An 18659-nucleotide genomic window follows, 5' to 3' on the forward strand; every position below is an offset into this window, starting at 1 on the left:
AGAGAGAGAGAGAGAGAGTTTCTTTTCTTTTTTTTTTTTTAAAAAAAAAAAAAACACAACCGCACGCACGAGGAGGGGCCGCTCCCGCCCTCCACGCTGGCGGCGACTGCTGGAGGCGGTGGCCGGCCGGTGGGAAGTGGTGGTGGTGGTGGCGGGCAGCCACCTTGGTGTGCATGTGTGTGAGTGTTTGTGAGGGAAAGGGGAAGAATTAAAGGAGAGAGAAAAATAAGAGGAGAGAGAAAGAGATTTTTACCTTTGGGTATTCTCCACCTTGGGAAAAGTTTAATTTGCTTATATGATGGGTATTTATACCCTCTCTCAAAACCCTCCTAACTTAAATTCTTTTTTTACACTTAATGATTCCTACTCCTTTTCAAAATGACATTTGACTTTCTTTAAAACTCCATTGACTTTAAAATTTCCTTTTATAAATTAATTATGCCCCAAAGTTTTTAAATAATAAAATAAAATATTTCCAAAATAATTAAATAAATAAATATAGACTTTTAATTAAAAAAAAAACCTTTTAAAATTATTAAAATACCATAAATAATTCATTTCGAATTATTTAAATACTTCATAAAATATTGCTTTAAATTAATTTACGTATAAAAATACAGGGTATTACAATCTACCCCCCTTAAAAAGTTTCGTCCCGAAACTTGGGTAACGAAAAATCAACATTTTTCCTAACTTTGTGTAATATTGATGTACTCTTTTGACACACTTTTACCTTTAATGTCTCCTTGAAATCAAAAGTACTCGAAATAACTGTTAAAAATGTGCAAAAAAACACTAAAATAACTGAAAATAGAGGAAAAAAGCACGAAATTCTACCGCATTCAACCCCCCTTAAAGAAAACGAGTTACGTCCCTGTAACTCAACATACCTCAAACAACTCATGGTATTTCTTTCTCATCTCATCCTCAACTTCCCAAGTTGCTTCCTCATATTCTTGGTTAGACCATAGCACCTTAAAAATCTTAACTTCCTTGTTGCGTGTACTACGCAAATTACTGTCAAGGATTTTGACAGGTCTTTCCTCATAAGTTAAGCTTTGATCTAACTCAATTGTTTCAGGTTGTAGCACATGAGACTTATCAAGTATATACCTTCTTAACTGAGATACATGAAATACATTATGCACCTTAATTACTTAGCTCCATAGGTAAGGCCAACCCATAAGTTACTCTGCCTATCCTTTGCAATATCTCATATGGATCAATATACTTTGGGCTAAGTTTTCCTTTCTCCCCAAATCTCATAACACCCTTCATTGGTGATACTTTCAACAACACTTTGTCACCAACTTCAAACACTTCTTCCCTATGCTTCAAATCTGCATAACTCTTTTGACGATCCTGTGCTGCTTGAATCTTAGCTTGAATCTCTTTTACCTGCTTAACTGTATCTTCAATCATTAGAGATCCTAAGATCATTGTTTCACTTATGTCGTTCCAACATATAGGGGTACATACGATACTTTCTTCCATATAATGCCTCAAATAGAGCCATACCAATACTCGCATAGTAGCTATTATTATAAGAAAATTCATTTAAGTCCAAGCTATCTTCCCATCCCCTTGAAAGTCTATGACACAAGCTCTCAACATATCTTCCAAGGTTTGAATAGTCCTCTCAGTTTGTCCATCTGTGGCAGAGTGAAATGTTGTACTCATCTTTAGTGTTGTACCAAAGTTTTCCTGCACACTCTTCCAGAACTTTAAAAGAAACCTAGAATCTCTATCAGGCACAATATCTTTTGGAACTCCATGTAACCTCACAACATTATTGATGTAAGCTTTTGCAAGTTGCCCCATCTTCCAGGTCTCCTTCAATGGTATGAACACTGTAGATTTGGTAAGTCTATCCACCACGACCCAAATGGTATCATTTTCACTCTTTGACTTTGGGAGGAAAGTCATAAAATCCATCGAAATGCAAGTCTTTGTATAGTTTATCCTCTCCAGGGTGTATTGAGTATGGTATATTGTGTCCTTCCTCCATCAATTTTCTCTTTAATTTCTGACATTTTTGTGGTACACACCATCTACCTTTGAAGACTCCCATCTTCATGAATTTTGAAATATGTAGCCTTTCCTTACTTTATTTTCTCACGAATCCTATCCAACTTTACATCTCCTGCCTGGTTTTCCCTTATCTTATCAAATATTATTGGTTGAATACTTAGATTCGCAAGTATACCTGCTGGTACTCCCTATTCCACCACTTCTAAGTTCATTTTCCTCATTTCCCTACACAATTCAACAGCCACTACCAAAGTGTTCAAACCATGACTGGTTTTACGACTTAGAGCGTCTACAACTACATTTGCTTTCCCTTCAAGGTATTGTATGTCCAAATCGTAGTCCGTTGCGAATTCTAACCATCTCCTTTGGCACGAGTTTAGATCTCTTTGGGTGAAAATGTACCTCAAACATTTATGGTCAGTATAAATTCTACATTTCACTTATCCTATCTTATGAGTGTGGGTTTTGTATAAAAACTCTACCTAAATAATGATTAAGTCATTCAATTATCTCTTTCACCCAAATTTGTCAAAACAAAAAAATAAAATAAAAATAAAAAAATAAAATGTGTACTCCGCATTGGATACGGATACGCTCGGAAGACACCAACAAAGCCTCAATAAATGGCCTCATTTAAAATACACCGCAGGAAGAAAAGAAGCGGGAAAAGCTACTTAGCTATACTGTGAAGCTAGTATACGAAAAAGTAGCTTGTTTCAGTAACGAGCAAAGATAGGGTGAGAAAACTGAGACCGTTCAATTAATTTTGTAACTAAAACATTAATTAATTACTTACATGAAAATGGTTGATAACTATTTCTTTCTTTATAGCTGCAAGACAGCATATACCATATTTAAATTTGGCTCTTGAATTAGCTCAGTCAGTCAGTTTGAGCTCTTAACTACTCGTATGTCGATTGAACATGATAAATTATTATTACTTATATTATTATTATTATTAATATTATTAGACATCATTGAACAAAAATGAACCTTGACTTGGCGTAGCACTTGAAGCCATGAGCTCTTGAGCCATTTGATAGCATTATCTTAGATATTTGGGAATAATAATATACGTAGTACATTATATATACAAGTACAACATTCAGCATTTTCTGAAATTAATACTAAATAAATGGTTTGACTACTAGAATGATCAATGTTGCATGTATGATCAATGTTGCACGTAGGGCCATGCCCATCATACAACACCTGACCTGGGAATTGAATCTGGGAGGTTGAGCGAGCTATTGAATGGCCACATGATTCCCTCAAGTTAGCTCGTGAAGTTATTTGAGATCAAGCCATGTATACTTTATTTATTACACACTTTGCAACCTTGATCATCTTAAATCTATTGTCAAACTTATTCTAATGTAACCTATCATACTCCGAATCTACCATATGAACTATGTCCTAACCCGTGGGAGGGGTCAGGTTTGTCTAAGGGTATTGAGAATTAATACTCAAGCCCTATAAAAAGGCCCACCCGTGAATGTTTCACATATTGATAAAAAAAACATAAAAGAGAGGGTTAATCACATGCTTTATAACGTACTACGAGTATTAAGATCGATTACAAGACTAGCTTAGTTAGTCTACTCCTAAAACTATATAGTTTTGTGATGTATATTATTCCGTAATCTTTTTTGAACTTATATAATATACCTTCGCTCTTTTATTGATCAGTGCGGTTATACTACTCAAAAGAGTCTTTTGGACATGAGCATTTTACAAAATTTATACAGTAGCATTTCGACTAGCCCAATTCTATTAACTTGCCAAAAAGATACACCATAAAAAATAGAGTCAAGATCACATTTATACTATATACACGTACAGTATGTACACTAATGTCCAACATAAACTTCTTCAAGCTAGAGAGCCATTGCATCATTCTTGAAAGAGGGCCTTCCACCGGAGCTTGTGATTGGGGCTTGGCCTTGCGTAAATTTTGGTGATTAATTAGTACACCTAAATTATCCTAATTTTACTTGTAAAATGTTTTGGTATAATTGTATAAATACTAAAGTTCAAAACTTGACCTCTTTATTATTATCAACCAAGATTTTGTCATTTTCCCTAAATGTGCCGAATAGATGCAAAAATTGATTTCATATCTCAATCACCATACACTGAATTCATTGCACAATAATTTTAAATAAAAACCAGAATCGAAATCAAAACTGAAGACAACTACTGCACCACCAATAGCAATACCCAACAAAATGCATTATATTCATCAAACCATCAATACCTTTAATTCCATTTAAACTCAACAGAATAGATCATATTTATTTCTTGAATATCAAATTAAATACTAGAAATCACATTACAAATCACACCTAGAAAACCAACCCACCCATTACAGATAAACTAAACTAACACTTAAAAACAAAAAAAAACAAAAAATAAACTGATAAATTTCTTTTAAAAAAGGGATTAATTAATGGGATCCCTTATTTAATTAATTAAAACTCGACAACTTCAGGAATATGAAGAGGATACTTATCCATACAATCAACCCAAGGACTATCTTTGTTAACAGAAGTAACACCTCTTAAACACTTCCAAGTAGCACTATTACACTTAAACCCACTTCCAAACCCAATTTGCCAAACTCTATCACCCTTCTTCATCCTCCCTTTGGCCTCAATGTAGGCCAACTCGTACCACAACGACGACGACGAAGTGTTCCCAAATCTATGTAGAGCCATTCTAGATGGCTCTACATGTTCACCTGACAACTGAAGGTTCTTCTGGAGTTCATCTATAACCGCCCTACCACCTGCGTGGATACAAAAATGCTCAAACGCCTGCTTGAAATCGGGTATATAAGGCTTCCATTTGGGGTTAACGAGCTTCCTCCCGATTAAAGAGAGTAGAAAAAGGAGTTGCTCGGAAGTTGGTAGAACTAACGGACCTAAAGTAGTAATGTTTGATTTTAGTGCTTCACCTGCTATAGTCATAAGATCTTTTGACAGTGCAGTCCCAACTATTCCACAGTCATCTTCCTTCTGAAACACACAATTGTAAGCCTTGTCGTCGGCTCCTTTGTGTGTTCTGACTACGTGCAGAAGGCGGTACTTAGCCCGCCTTCTGTAGGCCGTCTTGTTGGAAAGAAGAATAGCCGCTCCTCCCATTCGAAACAGACAGTTTGGGAGGAGCATTGCTCTTTCTTTCCCACAATAAAAATTGGGGACTAGAATTTCAGTGCTAATAACGACAGCATTAGAGTTAGGATGAGCTTGTAAAAGATCTTTAGCTAAGTCTACTGATATTAACCCTGCACTGCAACCCATCCCAGATAAGTTAAAACTCTTAATATTACTTCGTAACTTATACTTGTTCACCACCATCGCCGACAAAGACGGTGTAGGTGAAAACAAGCTACAATTAACAATCAAAATATCGATATCCTTTGCTTTAACACCAGTACTACTGGTAAACAGCTTGTCGAGGCAGCTGAAGATAACATCCTCAGCTTCCTCGCGAGCAGCAGCCATACTCGGCGAAGGGGGAATATAATGAATAGGGGCAGGCAAACACGTCTCTTCCCCTAACCCGGATCGCTCTAGAATCTTCATTTGGAAATCTACACTTTTTTGGTCTTTTACAATGTGTTTCGAATGCTCCATAAAAGCCGAAAATGGAACCCTAAGCATAGCGGGTGGCTTAAAACAAGCGTAGTCCACCAAGTACACGGCCCGTGGGCGGGACATGTAGTACAAGGTGGACACAAATACAATAAGAAACAAAGAACATATAATTTGTAACGAGTTAAGATAGTGGAAAGACGAGAATACTTGGATGATCTCACACGGGCCGTGTTGGAGAAGATGTAGTAAGATGCTAAACATGACTGGAATAAGCAGGAGAGTAATGAAGTGATTAACTAAATATTGGTAACCGAGTTTTACGTATTTGAGCTTCACTGAGCTCAAGAAGTCGGGTAAATTTGGGGTCATTTTTCTTTTTTGATTGTGAATTGAATTGCAAAGAAAATGGAAAGAATGAAGGTGAGATTTAAAGGAAATGGGAAAGGCAATGAATGGGAGACAGATGAGAGAATTAAATGAAGTTACAAGTAATATAGCGTCACTCAACGCTCTGAATTGTGGTTTGTTATAATGGTAGAATGACTACATTTATTCTTTCTACTTCCGACCCAAAAACTAACCTTGCTTTGTTCAGTAAGGAGGAACTAAGAAGTCTACGTCAATAATTACTCTTCATGAATTACAACAATAATTGTTCATTGGTAGTGGTACTTTCACACTACTGTATAATATTCAAATATCATAATATTCAATTAGTCACTTTTTTTCTTTAGAAATATTCAATTAGTCACTTAGTAAAGGACAATTGTTATGTTAGTGATTTAGTCATGCTTTGTACACTACTGTATAATTTTCAAACATCATAGATATCAGATATCGTATTTTCTGATATAAATTATATATATCTCATTTTAAACCTTTTGCTTTAATTAATTTCTATAATTTATCTCTTTACTTTTCTTGTTCAATTGGTACTAAGATTTTGTGATCGATGTAGTAAATTAAAAGGTAACCTTCATGTCTGGAAATATAGTTCAAAAAAGTTTAATGGTTAATATATAAAATTGTTAACATTAGGGTATGGAATAAACTTGCTGGACATGCGGCCAATGATTTAGCAACTACACTATATATTTTAAAAATTATAATAAGAAATTTTCTATGTGCATGGAAATCTGGTGAACTAAAAGTGGTATTTTCATGCTAAAAACAAGAGTCAATTAATTTTCAGTGCATGAAGGAATTAAACCTTTTGAGGAAAAGAAAGAAAACCTTTTAAAGATCAAAAGAGAGATTTAATTAAGACAATCAATCAAAAGAGTTGAAGTTTATTAAGAATACTCTACCAAAATAATTATTCTCAACATTGAATTCTTGACAAAATGCATGAAATGAGATTGGAGGTGGAATTTCCTAGTATGAGAAATAAATAATAAAAATCTTAATGGTAGTACATAATAAGGTATAGATGAAATAAATCACTTCTAGTATGTATAGGCCAGCAATAATTATTTCTTAATATGCTATATTATGGCTAAATGTTAGTCATTCATTATATTGTCACACACATCTCACATGTAGTTACTATATCAACTATAGACATAAAAATTATTGATCCACTAAACCCATGATGGGTTAGAATCAAATTAAATAAAATCCAACCAAATCACCATCGGTCCCATTTAACGCACTTTTGTTAACATAGTTAATACAGATTACTAATTTTATTTGCATGTATTGTTTATCATAATGGATCACCATACCGAGACAAAAGTATACTTGTCTAAGGTTTTTCATTTTTTTTTTAAGAAAGAAAGATACACGATTAGCTTAGATTTTGCTTTCTGTTACAAGGTTTCCTACCACGTAATTGAAATAAGTTAAGTTTAGGATTGAAAATTAATTATGAATTTGGTGCGACTACAAATATGACGAATGACGAACCGAGTGCATCAAACTTTGATGCATGTATAGTACGGAGTACATAAATAAATATATGGGTAGCTAAGGCGATTTTAGGGAGGGAAAGCCATAAATACGATATCTGATCTATGATGTTTGAATATGGGTTCAACAGAAAGTATTCCATATTTTAGTGGAAGGATACCTTCTTTTTAACCTCTAGCTAGTACGAGTAGTACCTGAATTTTATGTTACTCGGTACTTCTAATAAGCTACACCCTCCGTATAATTTTATGACACGTATGTCAATGTAAAATTTTAATTAATAATATTTTTAATTATCATTAATTATGAATAATAACAATTGAGTATTAGTTATTTACTCATTGAGACGATTCTAACAAGTACCCACAAGACTATATTTTTTCTTATGTATAATTCACAAATATTGGTCAAATTATGTTTAGTGAATAGTGTCAAAATTCCCAATGGGGCACTTAAAAAAAATGGAGAAAATACTGTATAATCTGTATAATAATTATGTACTCCCTCCGTCCCTTATTTAGTAGCCTATTTGGGTTTTTTTCACAGGAATTAAGGAAGTTGTAGATTCTTTAAAATTAAGAATTGAGTGTTCAAATATGCATGTGGGGTTAGAGAGAGATAGAAAAAGAAAAGGTAGTTGGTAATTATTGAAAAGGGAGAGAGAAAATATTGGGAAATGATGCCAAAAATACATAAAAATAAACGAAAGTTAATTACAACTCATAAAAAGAGTGTAATTTTGTCAAAAAGTACACTCTTTAAATAGAAATATGCTACTAATTTTGGCTACCCAAAAATAGAATACAGGCCACTAAAAAGGGACTGAGGGAGTAATTATATGTTCTTGTAAAACAGATGATTAACAATACACTATTTTATGACGCATTGAAGCTTGTATTATCGACACATGCCAACTATTAACATTAAATAGGAAGTTATGGAGTGTAACATTCCCAAACAATGTATATATTAGTGTCTCACGTTGATAAAAAAAAATTAAAGCAGTTAAACACTTTAGTCCGTATAAAGGTTAAGAGGCTAATTTTTATATTGTCATATAATTTTGGGATGAAATCTCTTTGAATTAGTGAAATAGAAGACGGTAATAGAGGATATAAAAATCATGTGATCAATTCTTGAACCTGTCCCTGGCACATCACCTTTCTTTTTTATAATTGGACCTAATCCCATTTAATTTGTTACTTTTCTATCATCTTGGTCTTTAAAAGAGTGCTGTCGTGTGCACCAAAAAATTTCTTTGTTGAAATGAAAATATGTCATTTTCAAATTTATGTTATTTTTTATGGAAATTGTATTTTTTATTTAGAAACCCCGTAATTGGTGTTTTATATTGATAATTTATCCATAAAAAACTTAAGGAGAAATCTCACAAGGGTGGCTATGGTTCTCCGAAACTTGTTCAACACTATAAGGCAAAATACGAGCGAAGTTATGTCTATCTCGTTTTACATGACACCACAAAACGGAATTAAAATGAACACAAGAAGACAATATATCATCTAGAATTGCATCAAGATCGGTGAAGAAAACCGAGGCCTTCGACAGTCTAGTAATGAGGACTTGGCTATCTGCTTCAAGAATGATGTCCTTCAAGCCAAAGCGTTTGGTTAACCTGATCGCCATGGCAGCAGCCTTGGTTTCTGCAATAATTGGCGGCCAATGAGCAATAGTACGACAAGTAGCAGCAAACAGTACCTCGCCCTTCCAGTCCCTCGCAATGACTCCAAGACCCACCCACCCATCAACACTCAGCGAGGCGTCTCAATTTAGTTTAATCGTCCCATCTGTATTATTATGTGTTGGAAACAAATGTTATTTATTTTTCGTTCATCATTATTCCTTAATGTTCTTTTTTAAATTTGGATCACGATAATTTTCTCCAAAGTATCTATTGATGGATCACAAAACACTTACTTCTTACTTCTTCAGCTCCCTCTCAATATATATTCACCATTTAACACGAATTATTTTCCCTGGTTAACAACAATTGTAATTTTGCGCCGCCGAGAAGAAACATGCTGTTCCGGATGACTGGAAGCCTCTGAGGTCAGCTGAACAGGCTTTTTTCAAAATTAATAAATGAATTTTAAAAATTGGATGAATGATTTATAATTAATTTTGACATTAAAAAATAAATCAAAATCAATCACTAAAAAATTAATATAATGGTAGTCGTTTTAAGGATGACTATCATATAATTATCGTGAAAAGTGATATAATACCTTTGTTTCTTTTAGTTGCAACAAAGGAATATTATTTGGTAGACATAAAAAATTCTTGTATTGCAATTAAAAAGAAACGAAGTATATTAGAGCATTTCGAAAACAAGACTGAATAAAAAATTGTAACACAAGCAACATGGACACACAACTCAAAAGTTATACGTAGTAGAAGCATTCAAAGATATATGGTGTGGATATACTTCAAATTTGACAAAAAGATATGTTTGTTCCTTCTTAAATATACAAACAGACAAAAAAATAATCAAGGTACTTACCTATCTAACTATCTTGTTCCATCAAAGTTTCATCAATTACTCTAAGGTATCGTAGTATGTATTTAAAAGTAGATCCCTAAACAAATTACCACATTTTTTTTAAACAAAACAAATTACGGAGTACCACTTTACTTAGAGAGAAATTGATGGCTTAATTTGAGTTAAATATAGAAAAGCATTTGCACACTCATTCAATGATAGTAATATTATTTTAGGCAAATTCTTATAAAATACAGGCATAATGGATTCTATTTATTACACTTGTTTTTAATTTGAAAAGACAATAAAGTTTAATAAACTATGTAGAAAATAAAAACGTAGTTATACTTTAGTGATATATGAAGTATTAAAAATTGATCATATTAAAATCAAACATTTAATAATTGAAAAAAAAAATGCTCAAAAGTTAAGGAAAGAATATAAAAACTTCAAAATTGTTTAAACCTATTGATTGGAAATGACTCGAATAATGCATCAATGCATTTTTTTTCTTTTCATGTTCACAAAAACTCAAAGAAGCAACAATAGAGCAATATAACTAGTTTAATTATCACTATACCAAAAATATTAACGGTTGAATTCATTAGTTGCAATGTTGCTCCCCTTTTATGGGTATGCCCACCAAGTTGTCATTGCCCAAATCCATTCAATTTCAGGACATAAAAATGATGCAAAATAATAATAATATCCTAATTTAGCAAAACAAAGGCATGGAGTTAAAGGAGAAAAGTTGAGGAAATTAGGGGTTGGGTAAAGAATACTCGAAAAAGGCAAATGCATTCTTTGCTCTAATTTCATGCAAGGGAGATAATAAGAAACCAAATTACATCTTTTAGCCCCCTCTCTTCATTTCTTTTAGATCATCTTCATGAAGAGCCAAAACAACAATAATTATAGCTAGGGGCACTGGGCCGGGGCTGGTGGTGGAATACATTGTTTCACGTCGATGGTTGGGATGGAAGACCCTGCCGGTACCAGAAAAGGCGATAGTCGACGAGTTATGGTGGTTGCAGACCCTACTAGAGAGTCCACAGGTTAGTAGCATGCATATCCACATTGTCCATATAATTTCCCATATACAAAATATTCAAAAGAAAAAAAAATCCTTAGCTTTTTCAAATGACTGCAAAACAAATTTTAAAAATTTACTTGTTAAAATCAATTTTGTATAGGTTTGTTCATTTCATTACCATGCATACTTATGATGAAGACCACATGAAGTATGTATCTTACTAATGTTTAAGACTTTAAGCTCAAACTAGATTATAATCTTAGAAATTAACGCATCTTTAAGCTAAAAAAAGATTAATTTTACGGTTTTACCCTTGATAATATTACCATCAATTGGAAATTAGAGCCGGATATGACTCAGGGTTAAATTTGATCAAATTTTTAGGTAGTTTTGTGAAAAATTGTTAGTATTTTACATCTATTTCCTTTGTTCTTTTCTACTTATATCATTCGGAGTTTTAATGATTTTCCGATGTATAAGTTTGACAGTACATATTGCCTTAATTCATCTTTTAGAAAATTTATAAAAGAAAAAGTTGATAGTTTAAAAATATATAATGATAAAAATAACAAGAGAAACTTTTGCGTGAGATCAGACTCACTGTGACATTAATAATCTAATATCTAACATGAGGAATCTAATATCTGATATTAATAATTTAATGTCAGATATATTGGACTCACCGTGGGTCCGACTCACACAAATGTTTTCGAAATAACAATGATGAATAGTGTCTAAAACGTTAATTAGAACTGAAATTTCTAAAAAAAAACATTATGTGAATACTGTATTGCAACAGCTGCCCTACAATATGCCCTTGGACATGCAATAATTGAGAAGGATGAATTGATTTTGATACATGTAACGAGCCCTTGTCCTAGGAAGGGTAGGTTTAGCTCACATTTGAGCACCTTCTTCCGAAAACATCAGTTTGAACTCTCTAATGCAACCCCAAATGATCCTTCAAAAGGTGGTGGCGGTGTTGCTGGTGGCATACTTGGTAATAGTGCCATTAGTGGCATTGTTTTCGGAAGTGGTGGAGGTATTTTTGGAGGTAGTTGGGTTAGCGATGGCAATGGAGGTGGGAAGGATGAAGATTTTTTAAAGGTCATGAAGAAGGCATGCGAGACAGCCTACCCTAAAATGAAAGTTCAAGTTGAAAAGGTGGAGCAAGGATGCATGGACAAGGCTACTACAATTTTATCTCAGAGCAAGTTGTTAGAGATTGAGCTTCTTATTGTTGGACAACGTCGAAGTCTTCCCAATATTTTTATAGGGTAAGTTTTTATATGATCAGATACTAGTATATACAACCTTTAGGATTGTAAATAAACATTTGGTACAATTTTCTAATATGGTAGTTTTAATAAATTCCATTTTTAGCTCCTTATTACAATCCATTGAGTCATATACATCATTTTTTCGCATTTTAAATGTAAAATGTTTATAAAATACTTCTTGTTCATAAATTGATGTCGTTTTCTGGTAATTATATCTTGGTTATATAACAGAGCTAGGAAAAATGGAGGCCAATTGCTAGGAGGGTCAAAGGTAGTAGACACCGCAGAGTTTCTGATAGAAAACAGCTTATGTACCTATGTTGGAGTTCAGAAGAAGAGTCAAAATGCAGGTTATCTTCTCAACACCAGAACCCACAAAAACTTTTGGCTGCTGGCATAAAAAAACAGAATTCAGCAAATCACTTGTTGTGCGACAGCGGAAGCAAAGGTCGAAAACAAACAAGAAAACAATAAAGAAATTCAATGCAAACAATAAGAACAACACCAAGAATTTACGTGGTTCACTATCGATGTGATAGCTACGTCCACGGGCACCGAGATCGAATGATTTCACTATAAACTGCAAAGATTACAAAGATGATTCTTGTATTTCTCAAGAACGGCTCTCACTCTGTCTCTCTTTTAACCCTAATACTGATATTAGGGAGGTTTTATATTAATCCCTAAAATAAAAGATACTTGGGCAAAAAGATAACATAAAAGATAACTTTAAATCGTAAAATCTGCGTCTCCGCATTTTTCCTTCTCCGCCCGGTCAGACCGGGCAAGGTCTGCCCGATCGGGCGCGAGAAGAAAACTCCATACGAATGCTTCAACGTATCCAACCCCCACCGCCCGGTCAGACCGGGCAAGGTCTGCCCGATCGGGCGAAGGCTCGCCCGGTCGGGCGCGAGAGCAGCTTCTTCAACGAATTTGCCAGGCACCTCTTCTTCTTCCGCCCGGTCAGACCGGGCAATGTCCGCCCGATCGGGCGGACAAAGCTACGAAGTACGAGTCACCTAATATACTTATCAACAATCTCCACCTTGACGAGAACTCGTAGTCAGCAAACGACCCCATCAAGACATAGTGAAAAAACATCTCAAGCCAAACCCGATGCAAGACTCATGCATAAGCCATACATCCCGATAAGTCTTCAACCAAGACCCATCACATACTCGTCTCCAAGTATAACAACTCATAATGCTCCACCTGCATCACAAGCCCCGGGCAAGCTCCACCTTAAGGCCAACACACCTACACCAGGAGCTCCCCAACTTCGCCCCTCAGGGCCTACTACATCACGTAGTAATCAATATTTAGCAAGTCTAAGCAATGTTTAAACTTGCTAAACGGAACAGGCTTAGTGAAGAAATCAGCCGGGTTGTCAGCAGTCCCAATCTTCTTCACCTTAATCCTCTTGTCAGTACGTAAGAAATGATACCTGACATCAATGTGCTTCGTCCGATCATGGTGTACTTGATCTTTAGCTAAGCAAATCGCACTTAGACTATCACAATACACTGTAGCAAAATCCTGTGCAATACCCAGTTCACCTACTAGGCCTTTGAGCCAAATAGACTCCTTAGCTGCAGAAGTTAGAGCCATATACTCAGCTTCAGTAGTTGACAACGTAACTGATGACTGCAATGTAGACTTCCAACTAACCACAGAACCACCCAAAGTGAACACATAACCAGTCACAGACCTCCTGGTATCCACATCAGCTGCATAATCAGAATCACTGTACCCAGTGACCAAGCATTCCTTATCATTCCCGTACACAAGACCAATATCAGCTGTCCCTCTCAGGTAGCGAAAAAACCTTTTCACCCCTTGCCAGTGTTCCCTCCCAGGTCGAGCCATAAACCTGCTTACAACACTAACAGCATGCGCAATATCCGGCCTAGTACAGACCATAGCATACATCAAACAACCAACCGCGTTTGCATATGGAACTCTAGACATATAAGACAACTCCTCCTCTGATTGAGGTGACATAGACAAAGACAACTTACAACTAACAGTAGTTGGCGTACTTATAGGCTTCGATTTTTCCATCCCAAAACGAGACAGAATCTTTTCAATGTAGCTTTTCTGAGTCAAGAAAAGCTTACCTCTAGCCCGATCCCTGTAGATCTCCATACCCAAAATCTTCCTAGCTGCACCCAAGTCTTTCATGTCAAACTCCGAGTTAAGCATCTCCTTTAATCTAGCAATATCAGATTTATTCTTTGTGGCAACCAACATGTCATCAACATATAACAAAAGATAAATCATGGAACCATTATCCAGCTTACTATGATACACACAGCAATCATATGAATTCCTGTCAAAACCTTGTGAAACCATAAAAGAATCAAACCTTTTGTACCACTGTCGGGGGGATTGCTTAAGTCCATACAATGACTTTAGCAATCTGCAGGCATAGTGTTCCTTTCCAGGAGCTTCGAATCCTTCGGGCTGCTTCATCAGAATCTCCTCCTCCAAATCGCCATGAAGGAAGGCCGTTTTAACATCCAACTGCTCCAGCTCAAGATCAAAATGTGCTACAATTGACAATAACACACGGATAGAAGTATGTCGAACCACAGGTGAGAATATCTCAACAAAGTCAACCCCTTCTACCTGACTGAACCCCTTAGCAACTAGCCTAGCCTTAAAACGTATTTGCTCAGTTTCCGACAACCCTTCTTTCTTCTTGTAAATCCATTTACAACCCACAAGCTTCCTCCCTTCCGGTACCTTTACCAGTTCCCACACTCTGTTCTTGTAAAGGGACTGCATCTCTTCACCCATTGCGGCAAGCCATTGCGCAGACTCACTACAACTAATTGCTTGTTTATATGTGGCAGGTTCAAATGACTCTACATCATCAGCTACACTCAATGCATAACCTGTCATCGCATCAACACAGCAATTTCTTCCCTCCATCTCTTCAATCAATCTAACAGGCTTCTTGATAACTCGTTTAGGCATCTCAAGAATGGTGTCAGGTTGACTAGATGACCCCTGATTAGATTGCTCCACCTCATCCCCAGAGTTAGAATGAGTAGGAGTAATCTCAGGTTCAGGAGTACCCGGCACTGGAACATCAGCATCATCATCAATATATTGTACCCGAGGTAAATCAGCAATGGTAGACTGATGTACCTCAAGTACCCCATCTGTCTGTAATAAATTGTCTCCTTCCCTTCTCAAATCTGAAATCTCTGCATTTTTAATTGAATACATGGTGTTTTCATCGAAAGTAACATCCCTACTAAGAATGACCCGACCCTCCGAAGGTGAAAAAATTCTAAACCCCTTCACACCATCCCCGTACCCAACAAAACACCCCTTCTTGGCTCGTGGATCCAGCTTACCCTCAATAACATGATAATAAGCAACACAACCAAAAATCTTCAAATTCGAAAAATTAGGCAACTTACCACTCCAGATCTCAAACGGAATTTTGGAATCAATTCCAGAATGAGGACCCCTATTAATGACATAACAAGCTGTTAACACAGCTTCACTCCAGTACCTCCTCCCAAGCCCTGCATTAGAGAGCATGCATCGAACTCTCTCTAGCAGTGTCTGATTAACCCGTTCTGCTACACCGTTCTGCTGTGGTGTCTTCCTGACAGTATGATGCCGACCTATACCCTCATCTGCACAGAACTGATTAAACTCGTCTTTGCAAAACTCTAGCCCATTGTCCGTTCGTAGCTTCTTGATCTTCCTTCCTTGTCGATTTTCCACCAAAGCTTTCCATTGCTTGAAAACTTTGAAGGCCTCATCCTTTGACTTAAGCAACCTAAGCCATGTGTATCGGGACTTGTCATCAACAAATGACACAAAATAGTGGTAACCTCCCATACCTTCAACTCTAGATGGACCCCAGCAATCTGAATGGATGTAATCGAGCACTGCATCAGTAATGTGAGCACCCTTGCTGAACTTTGACCTGTGTTTCTTACCAAACACACAATGCTCACAAAATTCAAGGTTGGCAACCTTGACCCCGGATAGAAGACCCCTCTTGGACAATAGCTGCATCCCCTTCTCCCCCATATGACCAAGCCTCATGTGCCAAATCTTAGTCATCTCCTGGTGAGATACAGATGCGCAAACCGCAGAACTAGGCAGTGTAACACCCTCAAAAACATAGAGGGTGTTCCTTTTGATACCCTTAAGTACCAACTCAGAACCTCTGAAAATACACAACTCCCCATCTGAAAACACACCATTGTACCCCAATTCATCCAGGGTACCCAATGAAATCAGATTCTTTCCTAAAGCAGGAACATGCCGTACATTAGTCAAAGTTAACCTCCGCCCATCAACAGTCCTCAACCTCATGGAACCAATACCTGTGACCTTACATGGAGCATTGTTACCGACTATAACCATACCCCCATTGCGAGGTTCATATGTATCAAACCAATCTCGACGTGGACACATATGGAACGAACACCCCGAATCTAGAACCCAGTTATCAGATAAATCATCAGACCTAGCAGAACTGACTAATGCTAAATCTTCCTCTGAATTATAGCTCTCATTCGGTTTCTCTTCAACTACAGCAGCCTGGGACTTGTTTTTCCTCACCGGACAATTATTCCTAAAGTGACCCGGTTCTTTACAGTAATAACATGTTTTAGTAGTAGTTTTACTAGATCCATCCTTGCCGTTTCCAGCACCCGACCCAGCATTGTTCCCCTTGTTAAACCCCTTATTCTTTTTAGACTTTCCGGACTTAACAAACAACCCACTACCATTATCCCCATTATCACTCGTAGCTTTCATTCTGAGTTCCCTAGTATGAAGTGCTGCCTTCACTTCTTCTAAGGTTATAGAATCCTTACCAACAACAAAAGACTCTACAAAATTCTCAAAGCTAGACGGTAGAGATACAAGTAAAATCAACGCAGCATCCTCATCATCAATTTTAACATCTAAATTACGTAAATCAAGCAAAATAGAGTTAAGTTTTTCTAGATGTTCCCGTAAGGAAGTACCTGACTGCATCCGGAGGCTAAACAACCGCTGTTTCAGTAATAATTTGTTGGTCAACGACTTAGTCATATACAATGACTCCAGCTTCAGCCACAATCCAGCCGCCGTTTCCTGATCAGCCACCTCCGTGATGATTTGATCATCAAGACTAAGTAATATGGTAGAGTGTGCCTTCTCTTCCATAACTTCTAACTGCGAGTCAGTCGGTCCGTCTCCTGACTCCGAAGTAGTACTCTTTGGAGCCAACGGACGCCATATCTGCTGTTGTTTTAACAGAGCCTTCATCTTAATTTGCCATAGCCCGAAACTATTTTTCCCGGTAAACTTCTCAATTCTTATTGTTGAATCTCCTGCCATTGTTATCTTCAAGAAACTCTCCAAGGATTGAACCTGAGCTCTGATACCAATTGTTGTGCGACAGCGGAAGCAAAGGTCGAAAACAAACAAGAAAACAATAAAGAAATTCAATGCAAACAATAAGAACAACACCAATAATTTACGTGGTTCACTATCGATGTGATAGCTACGTCCACGGGCACCGAGATCGAATGATTTCACTATAAACTGCAAAGATTACAAAGATGATTCTTGTATTTCTCAAGAACGGCTCTCACTCTGTCTCTCTTTTAACCCTAATACTGATATTAGGGAGGTTTTATATTAATCCCTAAAATAAAAGATACTTGGGCAAAAAGATAACATAAAAGATAACTTTAAATCGTAAAATCTGCGTCTCCGCATTTTTCCTTCTCCGCCCGGTCAGACCGGGCAAGGTCTGCCCGATCGGGCGAAGGCTCGCCCGGTCGGGCGCGAGAGCAGCTTCTTCAACGAATTTGCCAGGCACCTCTTCTTCTTCCGCCCGGTCAGACCGGGCAATGTCCGCCCGATCGGGCGGACAAAGCTACGAAGTACGAGTCACCTAATATACTTATCAACATCACTCATAGCTTCCAAAAAACAGTCCAGACCACAAGACACTCGCACTCTATCTGAGAAATGTACATATTTGCAGATACTCGCAGCATTTTGTTACAATGTCAATGAATCAAATGAAGATACAGTAGGGGTCATGTTTTGCAGAACATAGCAAATCCAATTCCATATCATGCTTTTGTTATTGGTTTAATATCTTCGTTAGTATGTTCACGGAATACTAATCAAACTTTAATTTAAAATCTCCTGTCTCACAAGACAAGAGTCGGCATGTAAATTCAATACTGTAATGAGAACCACAACACCAACAAAGTACAGTATATAGCTTTAAAAGAGTGGTTAATGGATAGTTTTTCCCTCTGAATTTGCAAGTTTAT

The 18659-nt window shown here is 36.6% G+C and overlaps 2 protein-coding genes across 2 annotated transcripts; one reads left to right on the forward strand and one right to left on the reverse strand.

Annotated features, from left to right (window-relative positions):
- Positions 1-4306: 4306 nt before the first annotated feature.
- Positions 4307-6151, reverse strand: LOC110691214 (3-ketoacyl-CoA synthase 5-like). The gene has a single exon (XM_021868124.1). It carries the CDS (start codon positions 5997-5999, stop codon positions 4503-4505), a length of 1497 nt encoding a protein of 498 aa, XP_021723816.1. The 5' UTR covers positions 6000-6151; the 3' UTR covers positions 4307-4502.
- Positions 6152-10795: 4644 nt separating this feature from the next.
- LOC110691314 lies at positions 10796-12766 on the forward strand. The gene is made up of 3 exons (XM_021868236.1): positions 10796-11090; positions 11868-12345; positions 12580-12766. Exons 1-3 carry the CDS (start codon positions 11003-11005, stop codon positions 12746-12748), a joined length of 735 nt encoding a protein of 244 aa, XP_021723928.1. The 5' UTR covers positions 10796-11002; the 3' UTR covers positions 12749-12766.
- Positions 12767-18659: the final 5893 nt, after the last annotated feature.

This window comes from Chenopodium quinoa, unplaced genomic scaffold (assembly GCF_001683475.1).
Source record: "Chenopodium quinoa cultivar QQ74 unplaced genomic scaffold, ASM168347v1, whole genome shotgun sequence".
Lineage (NCBI taxonomy): Eukaryota > Viridiplantae > Streptophyta > Magnoliopsida > Caryophyllales > Amaranthaceae > Chenopodium > Chenopodium quinoa.